The sequence below is a fragment of the Hypomesus nipponensis genome, chromosome 22 (assembly GCF_054491055.1).
Source record: "Hypomesus nipponensis isolate SF chromosome 22, ASM5449105v1, whole genome shotgun sequence".
NCBI lineage: Eukaryota > Metazoa > Chordata > Actinopteri > Osmeriformes > Osmeridae > Hypomesus > Hypomesus nipponensis.
The window spans coordinates 14,098,796-14,114,216 of NC_140382.1; the positions used below are offsets into that span (position 1 = coordinate 14,098,796).

Genomic DNA, 15,421 nt, shown 5'->3' on the forward strand with positions numbered 1-15,421 from the left:
TCCTACAAAGTCATTTGCCGGAGAAACTGGGCCACATCTAATCCGCCTTAGATGAATAATTAATAATTAGACATGGAGCAACTTCCGATGGCCGCCAAGAAAAGAACAGAGGGGCCAACCCCACTCCCAGCCTCGCTCCCTCGCTCCCTCGCTCCATCTCTCACACACACGCAAAACTAAATACTCCACCGCACACACACACACACACACACAGATCCACCCACATGCCTACCCACCTAAATAGACACACGCATTAAGGAACAAACCCATTGCCATCAGTTCCACACACACACACACACACAAACACACACGGCGTATACAAGACGGGGGCCATCACTCTGGGGCAGGTTGCGGCCCGGCCCCTCCGCCCCTGCGGAGACCTGCTCCTGTCCTCACCCCTTCCTGTCACACCTTACATCTCGCCCCTGCCCGTGTCATCAATCTGCGCCGGCGCCCGTCTTTGATTAATGACTATCTGCGCCGGAGGTAAGAGAGGGCGCGGGGGTGGTGGAAAAAGGGGGGTGAGGGGTTACGGGTGGTGGGAGGCAGGGCATAGGTAGGTTTTGACCACCCCGCACGTTGCCATGACACCACGCTGGGGTTTTACCCGGGTGGGGGGGGTGGCGAGGAGAGAGAGGGGTTAGGGGTGAGCGAACGGGGGGTGGTGAGGGGGGGGTGGCGAGGAGAGAGATGGGTTAGGGGTGAGCGAACGGGGGGTGGTGAGGGGGGGGTGGCGAGGAGAGAGATGGGTTAGGGGTGAGCGAACGGGGGGAGGTGGTGTGGGGGGGGTGGCGAGGAGAGAGAGGGGTTAGGGGTGAGCGAACGGGGGAGGTGGTGTGGGGGGGGTGGCGAGGAGAGAGAGGGGTTAGGGGTGAGCGAACGGGGGGAGGTGGTGTGGGGGGCCTGATGACCTTCACACTGGGGGGGCAGGAGCTCGGGGTCGTGGAGAGGCACCAGCTGGAAATGTCACGCCGTCGGGTGTCAGCGGGCTGGCTAAGTATAACCTGGTCAGCACCTGGAAGGACGTCCTCTAATTAGGAGCGTGTTCGGGGCCGTGTTGGATCAGACAGGGACAGCACGCTTGGCCGTGGCGATATACTCACACACACACATATACACACACACATACGCGCGTATGCATAGTAACCGGTCCAGATATATGGTTCAAAACCGCACAAAGAGGCAGGCATTTGCGTTCACAAAAATCCACATTTAACATGCACACCAACAATATTATACACTGACACACAAAAACTGCATCTATTTACTCCTCTCTCTCTCACACACACACACACACACACACACACACACACACACACACACACACACACACACACACACACACACACACACACACACACACACACACACACACACACACACACACACACACACACACACTGTCCCTCCGTTCCAGTGACCTTTACCATTGTCACTATAAATAGAGTTGTTGTTTTTTTTCTACTCCCAATCTACATTGCGGAGTCCACTCAATTATTTAGTGTGTTAATCCGACTGGGCACGTTTTTTTTTTTTTTCTTCTTCTTCTGGCACGGAGTACGGTCCTGAAACAAAAACACTCCACCGGATGGGTACAGGCCCAACAGCCTGCCTTGATTGCGTAATCAACCCAATGCGTGAGAGTGGTGCGGGCGGCGGGAAGGGGACAACAGGCATGTCCAGGTGACTGGGCATCGCAACCAGGAGTTTTGTGTGTGTGTGTGCAGATGATGCCATCCACCCCTGCAGTCTAAGGTGTGTGTAAAGTGTGTGTGTGTGTGTGTGTGTAATGCAGCAGGGCTGTCTGTGGCCCTGGGGTGACTGTGCTATCAGGCTGTCTCTGTGTTATCACGCCCCGATGACACCTGCCACCAGTCACTGTGGGCTCCTACGAGCCAGCGATACTACATGTTCCTCTCTCTTTGTCTCTCTCTCTCTCGCTCCCCCTCACTCTGACTCACTACCCATCTGTATTCCTCTCTCTCTCTCTCTCTGTCTCTCACTCTCTCTCACACTCTCTCTCCACACATCCCTCTTCACCTCCCTGTCTCTCTTCACCTCTCACTCGCTCCCTACCTCTGCTCCAGCCACACTCCCTCCCGCTCTCCTCTCTCTCTCCTCCCTCTCTCTCCCTCTCTCTCTCTCTTTCTCTCGCCTCATCCGTCTCGCTGCCAGGCGCTTGTCCACTCGGCCTCACCTCTCGCTCCGCGGCCGGGGCTGGCCGTCAGGCAACTTCATTAGCTTGCCACCTCTGTCACGCCAGCCTGCTGCCCTCCTAACAACCTGAGCTCCCCCTTCTCACCAGGGGAAGGAGGAGGAAAACCCCTGAACACAGACAAATGCCAGAGCCACTGTGTTTCCAGCAGGAACGGACACAACCCAGGGTCGGACGCTCGCTGGACCGCAATACCGACGGCTGCATGTAGTGTTTGTGTGTGTGTGGGGGGGGGGGGAAGAAGAGTGCAGAGAGTGCAGAAAGGGTTGTTTTTCTTCTGGTGCACAGAACAGATTTTTTTTTGGGGGGGGGGGGGGGGGGGCGGTTTAAGTGAGTAAATTCAGTGAGATGAGATATTAGGCTTACTAGATGTAGGCAACATACACACACACACACACACACACACACAAACAAACTCGGTCCAGGCCCTTATCCCAGGAGAAGACAGATAAAGAAGACAAATCCTGCACAGCAGTCAGACAGACACACACCTCCCACAAGCCCCAGCGTGCCAATTATTCACACCCCGGTCGAGGTCATGCTCGTTGTCCCTGTGTCACCACTGAGGAGTGTGTGTACGGGGGGGGGGGTGGGGGGGCTACTGTGGGGACCCTCTATTCTGAGCCGAGGCTCCAGCGGACTGAGGGCTGCATGTGTGCGCCGTGGCGGAGGGGGAGGTTTGAGCAGCCGAGCATTTTTCAAAGCGCCTCTCTGGCCTTTCATCTCCGAAATCAAAATGTGGATCACACTGGAAGGGCTGACACTTGTGACAGTGTGGGGGAGGAGGTGGGAGGGATGAGAATCAAAGGGGATTGGTCCAAGACCCGAGGGGAAAGCAGGACAGCCCAAAAATGATATACCTATTATGTCAGAGGTCAAAAAGAGTTCGCTAGGGTTTTTTTTTTTTCTTCTTCTTTTTTTTTTACACCAAGGGAGCCGAGGTACTGCTCTTTGTCCAGATAGCCGTCACTTCATCTACGTCTTTTTTTCTGCTCCCCTCATGGCTTTTTACCCCTCCCCACCTCCCTCCCTCTCCCATCTCCCCCCTCTCAGACCTTGTGGGATGGAGGCACAGACAGCAAAGCAGGAGGGATGAGCCACTCGTGCACACACTCAATCGCGGTTGGCAGCGAGGTCAAAAGAAATGGAGTGGAGAGGTCCCACGAGGAGCTTCCTTCTCACCTTCCTCCGTCTCTCTCCCACCCCTCCCCCTCTCTCTCTCTCCCACACCCCCCCTTTCTCTCTCTCTCTCTCCCCCACACCCCCTCTCTTTCTCTCTCTCCCCCTCCCTCTCCCTCTCCCCCTCTCTCTCTCTTTCTCTCTCTCTACCCCTCCCCCCCTGCCTGTCTCCTCTCTCTCTCTCTGCCCTCTCTATTCCTGTCTGCTAGCTTGGCGTGTTGAAATCAGCCAAGGATTTAAGGCTCTCCTTTTCTCGCCTTGGGTCCGACACCTTTCTCTCCATCCCCATTAAGCGATTCGAGTGCTTGGTTAATCACAAAAAAATTATAATATAGAAAATAAGCATCCCATTAAAATCCCCCCCTTGAACACTCAGTACCAGTTGCTATGGTATTTTGGCAAATGATTGTAATTGTTCTTGGGTGTGTTGTCCATCTCATCTCATTTTGTCCCTGAGTGGCGGCTGCGACCGCAGAGTCTGCCACTCGACGTGGGAGCTGACACTGCAAGGAAGCCATCTTGGCTCCTGGCAGCTCTTCATTGTGAAGTCTGGGAGTGAAGTGGGACTGCCACCCAGGGGAGGCTGGGGGCGGGGGGGTGGGTGGTGCAGGGGGACGGAGGGAGGACTTAACCAAGCTCGGCCCAGTCCTCACGCATCCCAGCACGGGTCACAGGCTGGCGCTGCTGAGGGCGCTAATCATTTCAAATTATAAATTCCTTTTTAATTATGAATTATGCATACATTTTTAATTAATCTAATGTTCCCAGGGTTTTCTCTCTCTCTCTCTCCCCCTCCCTTACTTGGAGATCTCAATCTAATTACGCCGCGTTAAATGGAAAACTGGTGGTCGTGCCCGCGACCCCTAGGGTGATCCCATGGTCAGACATTTTCCATCAATCTTGCCATTGTCTTTAAAGTAAAGCCCTCGTTTCTGACATGGCGGCACGCTGAACTGCATCCAAACATACCTGCCCATGTGTGCTTCTAGCTAACGCTAGCATGTTTACAGTTGTTGGAGGGGTAACAGATGGAGGGGGTTCACGGAGGTTGATTGGTGAGGGACAAAAACAGCATTCGCCATCAGTCTTAAAAAAAAACACTTGGAAACTTTTTTTGTTGACGCGTCCTTAATGTGAGGCCTCCTCGGGGGCTAACACTGTTCACGACACATTGAGGAATCTATCTTAGCTAATAGGATAGCTAAGCTAGCTAAGAGCTAACAGCTATGGTCAACCACGCTCGCGGTCTTTACCTGAGAGCTTCATAAGCAGGTCGGTGGCCGTCTTGGTGGTGATGTCCGGGCTGAAGAGCGAGGCGGCTGTAGGACCGCTGGGGCTCGACCTCACCCCGACCCCGACCGCGGAGAGGTCTAGGGAGTTGGCGCTGCTGCCTGGGCGCTCCCGGCAGAGGGCGAAGGGCGAGAGCGCCGACAGCTCCCTCTCCTGAGGCTCCTCCTTGACGTGGACGTGATTGGAGGAGACGTCGCCCGGGGGCGAGGCCTGGAGACCCACGTCGGAGTGCAGGGGCGAGGTCTCCGGCCCTCTCAGGTCCCCCGACCCGGGACAGCTGTCGCCCACGAGGGAGCCCTCGCCCTCCGTGTCGGTGGTGGCCTCCTCCTTGACCTTCACCTCGCCGCGTGGGAAGTGCTGGTGGCAGCGCATGTGGAGCTTCAGGCTAAAGTGGCGCGAAGAGGTGAAAGGGCAAAGTTCACACTGGAACGTCTCGCCTCGGTCCTGGTGCTGATGGACCTAGAATGGAGGGGGTGATGGGATTGGGGTAGGACAGAGGAATTGACAGGATGGGTAGGGATGGAGAGGACGGGCGCCGTCACATTAGGGTTAGACGTCCAAGATCGCGTCCCTGCGCATTCTCAAAACACACTGGAACGAGAAGGCATTCCTCAGCCCTTCTCCATTTTAAGAAGGGAGTCAAGGACACAAGGAATCCAGGCAAGACTTCTGAGATGCAACCACAATTTCCTCTGCCCCTGAAAACCGAGCACTACCAAGTTAAAAGGAAGAATTTCCTGGTGAAGCCTACAGGGGATTTACACACTAAGCAAACACTCGAGGCAATGTTCCTCTTGCACGGCAATAATGTTTAGTTTGTGCAATGCTACTGTACCTAGGGGTGACTTTGACTAACGCATGCACAGCCTATCGTGTCAGCAATTAGTTATACCAACAACACTGGGGACCCGCTCATGTGCGGTGGGGGAGGGGGAGCAAGGTCGAAAGGTGATAAAGACATTGGAGGGTCGTCCCCATAGTCCTCACCTTCATGTGGGACTTGAGATTGTCTTTGCGAGCGCAGCGGAAGGGACACAGGGGGCACTGGTGGCTTTTCAAGCCTGTGTGGATGACCATGTGCCTCTTCCAGTAGCTCTTGCGCTTGATCACCAGTCCACAGACGGGGCACTGGAACGGCTTGCCCACATCCTCGGGAGAACCTGGGAGGTCAGAGGTCATTCAAGAGTTAAGGTATATAGATGCGTTTCAAAAAGGTTGTCGTTTGTTTTTCGCTGTGTAGTGATTCGGACACAGCTTGCATTGTAAGCGTTGCAAGCGGATTGTTTTCATGATGGGTGAGAAACCAGAAAAAGTAGAAGTCACTCAAGTAAGTTGAGTTACATTTTATAAATGCCTTTCTTACATGTGGCATAAGTGCACTTAATAATAACTGAACAGTGATGGGTGACAATAGCAGACCGTATATGGCATTGGATGACTAGTTAAGGGCCGTTCTCCTTCAGCCTGGGGCTTCTAGTGAGCTGTCCTTTCTATCCACCTGAACAAGTTGGAACCACGGTTCACCCTGGATGTATTCAGCAGGAAACAATGAAGACTCGAGGATGTTCTAGAGTCTCCGCCATTGTTGTTGGCTTCATATCCGGCATCCATTACCGTTTAATTGGTCTTATTAGAAAGCGGCATGATTGCATTACAAATTCTACAGGAGGGGGGGGGGGGGGCGTCAGGATGGCTTCATAAGTATTCCAGTCCAGTTCCTTGAAAAACATCTGGTAATCAGTGTTTGGTGAAATTACCGTGCTCAGCCATTCATTGACCCGGGGTGTAAAACCTCGAGACTGCCTATTTGCAACAATAAACCGCCATCTGCGGCCCCTCCTCTGCCCAGCGCCGAGGAGACGGTCGAGGGGAAGGAACGGGAGGAGGGGGGCTTTGGTACTGGAGGATGGAGAGAGTGAGGTAGACAGAGAGGTGGAGGTGTGGAAGGGGAGGAGGGTGATTGGTGGAGGTGTGGAAGGGGAGGAGGGTGATTGGTGGAGGTGTGGAAGGGGAGGAGGGTGATTGGTGGAGGTGTGGAAGGGGAGGAGGGTGATTGGTGGTGGGAGTGTGTGGGCTGATGGGGGCGGCCGAGCGCTTGGACATTTACACGCCTGTTTTCCGCCCGATCGAAATCAGTTACTTCAAAAGACAGTAGGTTGTAGGAGCTTGGATATGTATGCAAAGTACTGTTCACAGCGTGTCCATCCCTAGACGTCAATCTGATGCTGTTTTGCAGAAGAACTGGCGAGCGGACACCATAAAACGAGACGCGACAGTCAATAATCAAGGTCACATTTGTCAGTCTGGCGACCAAACTGCTACCTGTTTGGTTTTTTTATGTTACAGCTGCGGACGACCTTGACGGGTCTTTGGGTTCCGACAGACCCCCTCCTTAACATGCAGATCACAGAATATTACATCGACTGCCTCTCGTCAGTCTGGAGTCAATTTGATCCAGCCATTTTAGATTGGGCAGGGGTTGCGACACAGTCCCTCACAAGTGGCCATCCATCTCCCGGGAAAGCCTCCCTCTTCCCTGAAGAAGGCTCACTTCAGGTTTGTGTGTCTGTGAAGGTACGAATGCATGTGCGTATGTATGCATCCATGCATGTCTTGGGGTGTATGTGTGTGTGTGTGTCTAGCCGATGGAAACTCTGAGAGGCTAGTTGTACTTGGCCAGGAGTGTGCTGTGGTGCAGCTCTGAGCTGCTCCGCTGAAGGCCCCGGGCAGGAGGGGACGCAGCCAGGACCGGTCTGCGGAGATGGATATGGACTCCCAGGCTTCCCACTGTGCCGAGCACACACTGACAGCCCCTTTTGGCAGCCGCTACATCCGAGCGCAAACGAGACGGTCTGGGAAGGCAGGCGAGGTCTCGGTCGGAAGCCCCCTGCCGTGCCCACAGACCTTTTCCCAGACGCGGGCCAGCCGCGACTGCATCTCTCGCTTTCTCTCTCTCTCCTCTCGCTTTCTCTCTCTCTCCTCTCGCTTTCGCTTTCTCTCTCTCCTCTCGCTTTCTCTCTCTCTCCTCTCACTTTCTCTCTCCCTCTGTCTTTTTGTCTTTCTGGCATCCTCTTCTCAGCCACTTCAGGGGCTGACAGTGAAACTGAGGCTACACTACAAGCCTGTGTTACTGTGGCAACAACAAAAACAATACGGAACTAGAGGCAAGTCTGCTGTAAAATGCTCCTGTGTTAGCTGACATGACAGTAAGCCATGTTGTGGTGAAAGCAGTTTTAAAAATGCTTGGGCACTCTATAGAAAGTGAACACATTCATCAGGTGTGGAATGCAGCTGGAGTAACATATTTGTAGTTATAGTTTTGGTTTGTCTTTTTTCCTGCTGAGATTTAAGCAAACGTTTTTAAGAAAAGTCTTTTCAGATACTTTCAAAATCAGAATGAGCAAGGTCAAGTGGAGAGAAATCATCAAAATAAAAAAGGCAGGCAGCTCTTAAGATTTTGTTGCTATTCAGTAAATATGTAGAAGGCCCTCCATATAATATTGAAACCTTGTTATAAAACCTTGATGGACTATTTCGACCTAATTCTGAATAGGCCCAGTATGTCCTCTAAACCTACTTGCACAAACAACTTGTAGATCCCAAAAATTGGAAACATATTGAGAGGTTGATGGATAAGTAAACTTTACATTTCACTTAACGAAAGATTACCCATCCAAACTTCAAACGGTGTGAAACGGTGTGAAACGAGCTCTGAGGTGCGTTATCTCCCGTGTGCTGGGTGTGTCAGATGCATCACCCAATCAGCAGTGACGGGTGACTAAACCCCGCCGCGTCAAAAAGCTTGTGCGCAGCTGCCATAGATGCAACACTCACAACCACAACAACAGGTACACAAAACGCACCGCCATTTTCCCCTCAAAATGAACATTTGGCTCCGTTCCGTCCGGAGCTGAGCGCGCCCCCTGCATGATTACCTGCATGGCTGCTGGGTTTGGCTCTGCCCTTGGGGGTGGAGGGCAGCAGGAGGTCCAGCCCCTGGGTGGGTGTGGGCGTCTTCTGCTGGTTCCTGTCCAGCAGGGGCTTGACATCCTCCTGGAGCATGCCCACCGACAGCGGAGACGACGCCTCCTTCTTGTCGGCCGCCAGGAGGTTCCCCGCCGCCCGGGCCGCCACCTCTTTGAGCAGGGCGGCCGAGGACGTCATGGAGACGAGCGACAGGAAGGAGCTGGCCGAGGGCTGGTGGTCCGAGGCGGCGGCGCCCCCCGCGGACGACACCTGCTGGCTCCGCTCGCTGACCTTCTTGGAGAGCGCGGCGAGGGTGGAGCTGGCGGACTGAGGGCTGAAGGGGGAGGTGAAGGCATCGAAGCGCACCGCGTCTTCCCCCCCGCGGCCCCCGCCGCCGAGGGTCGGCACGGCGGACGAGGCGGAGGAGGACGAGGAGGATGACGAGGAGGAGGAGGAGGCCAAGGCGTTCTTGTCCTGGAGCACGGCGTTGGCCGCCGCCTTCAGCTTCTGGATGGCCGAGTCCGGCGAGAGGCTGGAGCCGCTGGCAGAGCAACCGGCCAGAGGCCACTTGTCGGCCACGCCCACCCAGACAAAGCCGCTGCCGTTGCTGGTGGCAACCGAGGCAAAGGGGTCCAGGGGCTCCTGCTTCACGCCGATGGCCGATGGCGCCAAGGAGGCGGGCGAGGCGGAGGCAGAGCTGGCGTTGTTGTTGTTGTTGTTGGCCAGTTTCCGGGCAAGAGCACTTAGCTGCTGAGCGTGGTGGGACGAGGGCGAGAGGGTCAGGGGCGGAGCTAGGCCTATGGGCGGAGACTCGCCCCCGCTTCCTCCTCCTCTCACAGCCCGGCCCAGGAGCTCGCCAGCGTCCAGCTTCAGAGAGCCGGCTTCCAGCAGGCGCCGCAGGTTGCTACTGAGGGGTTTCCCCAGGGCTTGGGAGGCCGCCTCGCCGTAGAGCGACGACACGACCGACGACAGAGTGTCCTGGGCCGAGAACATGCCGGAGCCGTCCAGCCCCAGCAGCTCCAGGGAGGCGCGGTGGACAGGCGTGGGGCACCCCAGAGAGCTCTCGCCGCCGGAGGTGTCGTGGTCGCCAGAGGCCGCCGCCGCGCCCTGGCGCTCGTCGGGGGAGGAGCCCCGGGGGAGCAGCGCATCGTCCTGCGCGTCACCGTAAGACGACTCGGAGCGCGCGTCCGAGGTGTTCCCGAACCAGCCGGCCTCGTCCTCCACGGGACCGCCTTCCGGCCCGCCCTCCTCGACGCTGTCCACATCTGGGAGGGAACACAGAGGGGACATTTTACTGAGGAGTAACAACTGAGGGAGAGGTCATCGTTGAAGCTGCCTGGATTTCAAACACGCGAGGCATGTGTCACATGACACATCCTTTAGAAGTAAGTAGGCTAGATAGGACTAGATCAGACACTGATTATCCCTGGGGAGATCTCTCAATTATGTTTACCGACTGCAGTACACTACAAAGGCACTGGCTTATTATAGCTGCCAATAGACTTCAGTACTCACAGTAGGAGGGAGACTAAATGTGATGGCAACGAATGAAAAAGCACAAAAATAGTTAAATTCGTAGCTTTTCTATTCAAAATCCACAACTTACTCTACATCAAGACACAACAACTTAGAAAGATTTTTTCATTACCCTTTTTTTATGATTTTTTTTCCAGAGTCTAAAGGAGTTGAGAAAAGGGGGTTACCATGGCAACGGGCCCTTCGGGGAGGCTAGACAGCAAAGATTAGGGTAATGGAGGTTACAGAACTGGATTAATATTCATGAGCTTGCGGATACCACCAGGGAGCCAATAAGGATAGGGTTAAGGTCACCGAGGGTCATTAATATACACTTCATGTATCAATATTCATAAGCAAAACATTACAGCTTGCCAGACAAGGGCGAACAAAGAAAAGTGAATATTCCTGATACACATTTACAAACTCTTATAAGAATGTCAGAAAGCAACAAGCCCGGGTGAAAACAAATGTCAAAACACAAATATATTTTTTGTTATAATTTTTTTTTATACAACCATGTGCATCAACCGCAAAACAAAAATCAGAGCAAAAAAGGGCACAGAGGCTCTGCCACATGTAAACCATCTGCAAAGAATTCTACAAAGATGTATTTGAACCACATCTCGCTCTCTCGCGCTCTCTCTCTCTCTCTCGCTCTCTCTCTCTCTTGCTCTCTCTCTTTCTCGCTCGCTCTCTCTCGCTCTCTCTCTCTCTCTTGCTCTCTCTCTCTCGCTCGCTCTCTCTCTCTCTCTCTCGCTCTCTCTCGCTCTCTCTCTCTCGCTCGCTCTCTCTCTCGCTCTCCAGCCTACCTCTCAGTCAGACACACAGACACATATCAAGGCTGTCTTCACCCTGACGACCCTGACTGAAGCCTGCTGGGCTGCTCTCTGTTTACAGAGGACGGGACAGGGGGCCAGGAGGTGGGCTGTTGCTGGGGCAACACCACCCCTGCGACCTGTCGGGATCATTAGAGTCGACTCACATCTGGTCGACGTCGCTGACCGCTGTCCACAGAACTCTCCGTAACTGCGGCCAGCTCAGGGCTCCATGCAGAGGCCACACGCACGCACACACCGTTCATCTTAATCTATCCAACATACACAAGGAGACATTTGGGCCTGTACACAAAGGCCAAGGGCTGGAAAACAAGAGTGATTCTACAGAACTGCAAACATGCAGCTTCTCTGCATCCTTGCACATGTGTGTAAGAGATTTGTTTGAGTGCATTCACCTATGTGTGTGCGTGTAACCTTTCTCAGGTTAAGCCATAAGAATGTCTACGTGTGTGTGTGTCCTTCTAACAAACAGCTTTTCCGTGCTCCTTAAAGCTTTTAGTCACCTGAGAGGGGCGACCCTGTTCCATGTGACACTGGGGAAAGCGGTTGGAGCCCTAATGGCTGTAATGTTGTTAGTGTGAAATGGCTAGATTGCTGACCCGAGGTCTCGCCTTCTGAGGGTGAACTCTCTGCTTCCTGGGTTCAACGCTAAAGCTCGAGGGAGGCAAAGAGCTACTGTACGGCAGGGGCCTAAGGGGGGGGGAGGGAGGGGGCAAAATGCTGCTGCTGCTGCTCTTCTGCCCGCTGAGGCTCGACGCTCCTGCGGATTTGTGGGACATGGGCGGACCACCCGGGGTGATACATCCCCAAGGTAGCGGATCAGGCTAGCACTGCAGGGGCCTTTGTCTCCCCCCCCCCCCCCAGTAGCAGCCATAGCTTAAGAAAAACATTTGCCTTGGAGATACAGGCCGGTGTTTTACTTTTCCCTTGTAGCACAGCAGACACACACGCAGCAGATGCTGGGCTTGAACATCCCTCCACACAGCGACAGCAGCGAGCAGTCCCCTCACAAGAGACGGCTTGGCCAACGGCAGGAGCGGGGCGGCGGCGGCGAAGAGCGTCTTCCTCTGGAAAGCGGAGCGTTTAGCGGCGTCATGGTGGGGACAGAGCCGGCAGCTGTGGGGCACTCGGCGGTCGGGATGCGTTAGCGCTCACACACACACACACACACACACCCTGGTGAATCATCAGCACGACATGGCTGGCTTCACCCCGGGAGACGGAGGGGAGGGCGGGGAGAGAGAGACAGACTGGAGACAGACAGAGAAAGAGACAGAGAGAGACCGAGAGAGACCGAGAGAGACCGAGAGAGACCGAGAGAGACCGAGAGAGACCGAGAGAGACCGAGAGAGACCGAGAGAGACCGAGATAGAGACAGACAGAAAGAGAGAGAGACAGAGAGAGAGAGAGACAGAGAGAGAGAGGAGAGAAAAGCTCAAAGAGAGGGGCTCAGAGAGAGAGAGAAACAGGGAGAACAAGAAAGTGTGTGTGTAAAGACAGTGAACGTGTGTGTGTGTGAGATCGAGGGGGAACGTGCGAGAAAGAGATCTGCCTTAGGCCAGGCCAAACACAGGGCTACTGTGCTGCACCGCTTCCTGGTTCACTTCTGAAGACGTCCACCAGCGTAGCACTGCTGCTTTGCGTGGCCGCCGCCCTCCAGCCCTGTTCAGCAGCAATACGGATGGATGTCACATCACACCGTGCTCATGGGGCAAATGTGGCGATAGCGCTTTTTTGGAAGACAGGAAGCGTCATGCCCATCACTGGGAGGGGCTTGGGGAATGTGTGTGTGTATGAGGGGGGGAAGGTCGTTCCACAGGGCTCCACAACAGCGTGTCCATCACAGCGACAGAGACGCGCTGCATGTCAACAACATTCTCCGTTTGTGAACATGGCAGGGTTATTTTGGCTGTGCCTGTGCAACCGGCCCTTTGTCCTAAGGGGGAAGCAGAGTGAGTAAGTGTGTGTGTGGGATTGTCTGCGTGAGTGGGGGGGATTGTCTGTGTGTGTGTGTCTGTTTGTCTGTGTGTCTGTGTGTGTGTGTGTCTGTGTGTGTGTGTCTGTCGCTGGGCCAGACAGAAGTCAAGCAGATTTCTGCCAGCCTTGTCAGACACAATGATCCTTCGCTAGGGGAGAGAGGAGGGGGAAGTGAGGAGGGGGGAGTGAGAGGAGGGGGGAGAAAGGAGGGGGGAGTGAGGGGGGGGGGAAGAGGGTTGCGGGGACGACAGGGGGAAGGCGGGGGAGAGAGAGGGGTTGGTCCGCAGGTCACCCACATGACTTGCGTGAGGCTGCCTTCCAACACACACACACACACACAGCAGCTATTCTGTGACTTAGCCGGGCGTAAAAGAATCGGCCTCCCTGACCTCGAGACCTGAACAGGGTAGGAGGAGGATGGAGGCGAGGGCGGGGCGGGGCAGGGGCGGAGGGGACACAGGGTTAAGAAGAAGGGGAGGCTGCTTCAGCTAAGCAGAGCAGAGGCCATTAGCCGATTAAGGGCGGATGGAGGCATCGATACAGCGCGTCCATGCCAAGAGGGGAGTCACGGCCAACAGAGTGACAGGGAGGAAGGGGGAATGGGACAGAGAGAGAGGAGGAAGGGACACACAGAGAGAGAGAAGAGGAAGGGACACACAGAGAGAGAGGAGGAAGGGACACACAGAGAGAGAGGAGGAAGGGACACAGAGAGAGAGAGAAGAGAGAGAGAGGGACACAGAGAGAGAGGAGGAGGAAGGGACACACAGAGAGAGAGGAGGAGGAAGGGACACACAGAGAGAGAGGAGGAGGAAGGGACACACAGAGAGAGAGGAGGAGGAAAGAGAGAGAGAGAGAGAGAGAGAGAGAGAGAGAGAGAGAGAGAGAGAGAGAGAGAGACGGGGAAACGGGAGGAGGGGGAGCATAAAAGTTAACCTGTCATCACTGTGGGTACAGAAACAACACAACATGGACTCGGGTGGGGAGCTGGTGACCAGGACGTGGGGGGCTGAGTGGGTTTGTGGGTGTGTGTGTGTGGGTGTGTGTTTGTCTGGGGGTGGGAGGGAGGGGATAAGGAGGGTCTGAACTACTAGGGGGGGGAGTTTTTTCCCAGAGAAGGCGCCGCGACGGTAATTAAGTGTCCGGCTGGGCCCTACCGGGGGTTGCCACGGCCGCGGGCTATGCTAATGAGCGCGCCCGCCGGTCAGGGCTGCCTTATTAGCGCACGCTGGACAATATGGTGGGAGCAATGCTCCAGCGGAGGCCTCGCGTCCTCGCAAATGACTAACAGCGCTCTCCGAGGAGAAAGGTAATTCTGTTAATTGGGATGTCTTGGATCCAGGATCTCTCCCTCTCTTTTTGCCCGCCTTTCCTTCCCCCGCTCCTCTCTCCCTACCCCTCGCTTTTCTCTGTGCCCCTTTCTCCTCCTCCTCCTCCTGTTCTTTCCCCTCTCTTTTTTCCATCTGTCGTGGAGGAATACGAATCGAGAAGAACAAGAACAAGAAAAAGAGACACCCACAGTCCTCCTTAAACATAACCAGCTGCATGTGACCGGACTGGCGGTCATAAATTCTGACCCCCTTTGCTTGGCTGTATGGGACATCAATCTGTTAAGTGCATAGTTCCCCTGTCTCGTTTTTTTGGATGGAAGTGGGTGAAGAAAAAGAGAAATGGTGCCTGGTTTCACTGTACATCCAAGTGGACTACAGTCACAGTTTGTGCTATAATTTCTTGGCGATTCGGTCTGTGTTGCGCCTTTATGGATTTCTGCGAGGGTGTGTGGACCTGGTCGATCCTGGTCGTGACTGAGGCTGGTCTCAGATCAGAGACTGAAAGGGAAACGGGCTGGGAGACGCGGCCCTCGACGCCTCACGCTGATCTGAGCGCGGGGGTGCGTGGGCCTGTTTAAAAAGGGGTCGCGGACCTTTACAGTATAAGAACACCAGGCATTTGCCGGTTAAAAAATATAGCACTTAACTACCACAGAGCTTTTAGCACCCCTACGTTCACACAATAACACAAGGCCTCCACTTGAAATCAGTTGGAAACCTTGACCATGGGAAATGTGATGACCACAGTTTATCCAGACCTCCATCCTGGTGCCGCTGGCCTCCATGTTGGCTACTGAGCACCTAGAGGGGACATTGTTGAACCTTTTGGGCGCACTTGATTTAGACCTGGTTTATCAATCATGGATGTGTCACAAACATGAATATTCCCTGAGGCGGGATCATGCAAATGAACCTCCACTTCGCCCACTGGGGGCAGAACCAGGATCTGTCCACGTTCATTAAGCCACTTTAGATAACGCCATCAAACTGACCCCCCATACCTGCCTCTACTGTACTGTACTGAACTCGCATCACTCCAGGTGATACACTGACCACTGGCATGGCCACTTAGCCCCACCACCAGCCAAACTTACAGCCGAGATAGATAACCT

The 15,421-nt window shown here is 54.5% G+C and overlaps 1 protein-coding gene across 2 annotated transcripts in view; it reads right to left on the reverse strand.

Moving 5' to 3' along the window:
• The window catches only part of znf827 (zinc finger protein 827), a 52,026-nt gene that overhangs the window by 27,084 nt on the left and 9,521 nt on the right, over positions 1-15,421 (reverse strand). For both annotated transcript variants that reach the window (XM_084686897.1, XM_084686896.1), the window contains exons 2-4: positions 8,620-9,915; positions 5,672-5,844; positions 4,648-5,143 (exon numbers count right to left, since the gene is read on the reverse strand). In XM_084686897.1, the coding sequence (XP_084543023.1) occupies positions 4,648-5,143; positions 5,672-5,844; positions 8,620-9,915 (1,965 nt within the window). The remainder of the gene's footprint in view (positions 1-4,647; positions 5,144-5,671; positions 5,845-8,619; positions 9,916-15,421) is intronic.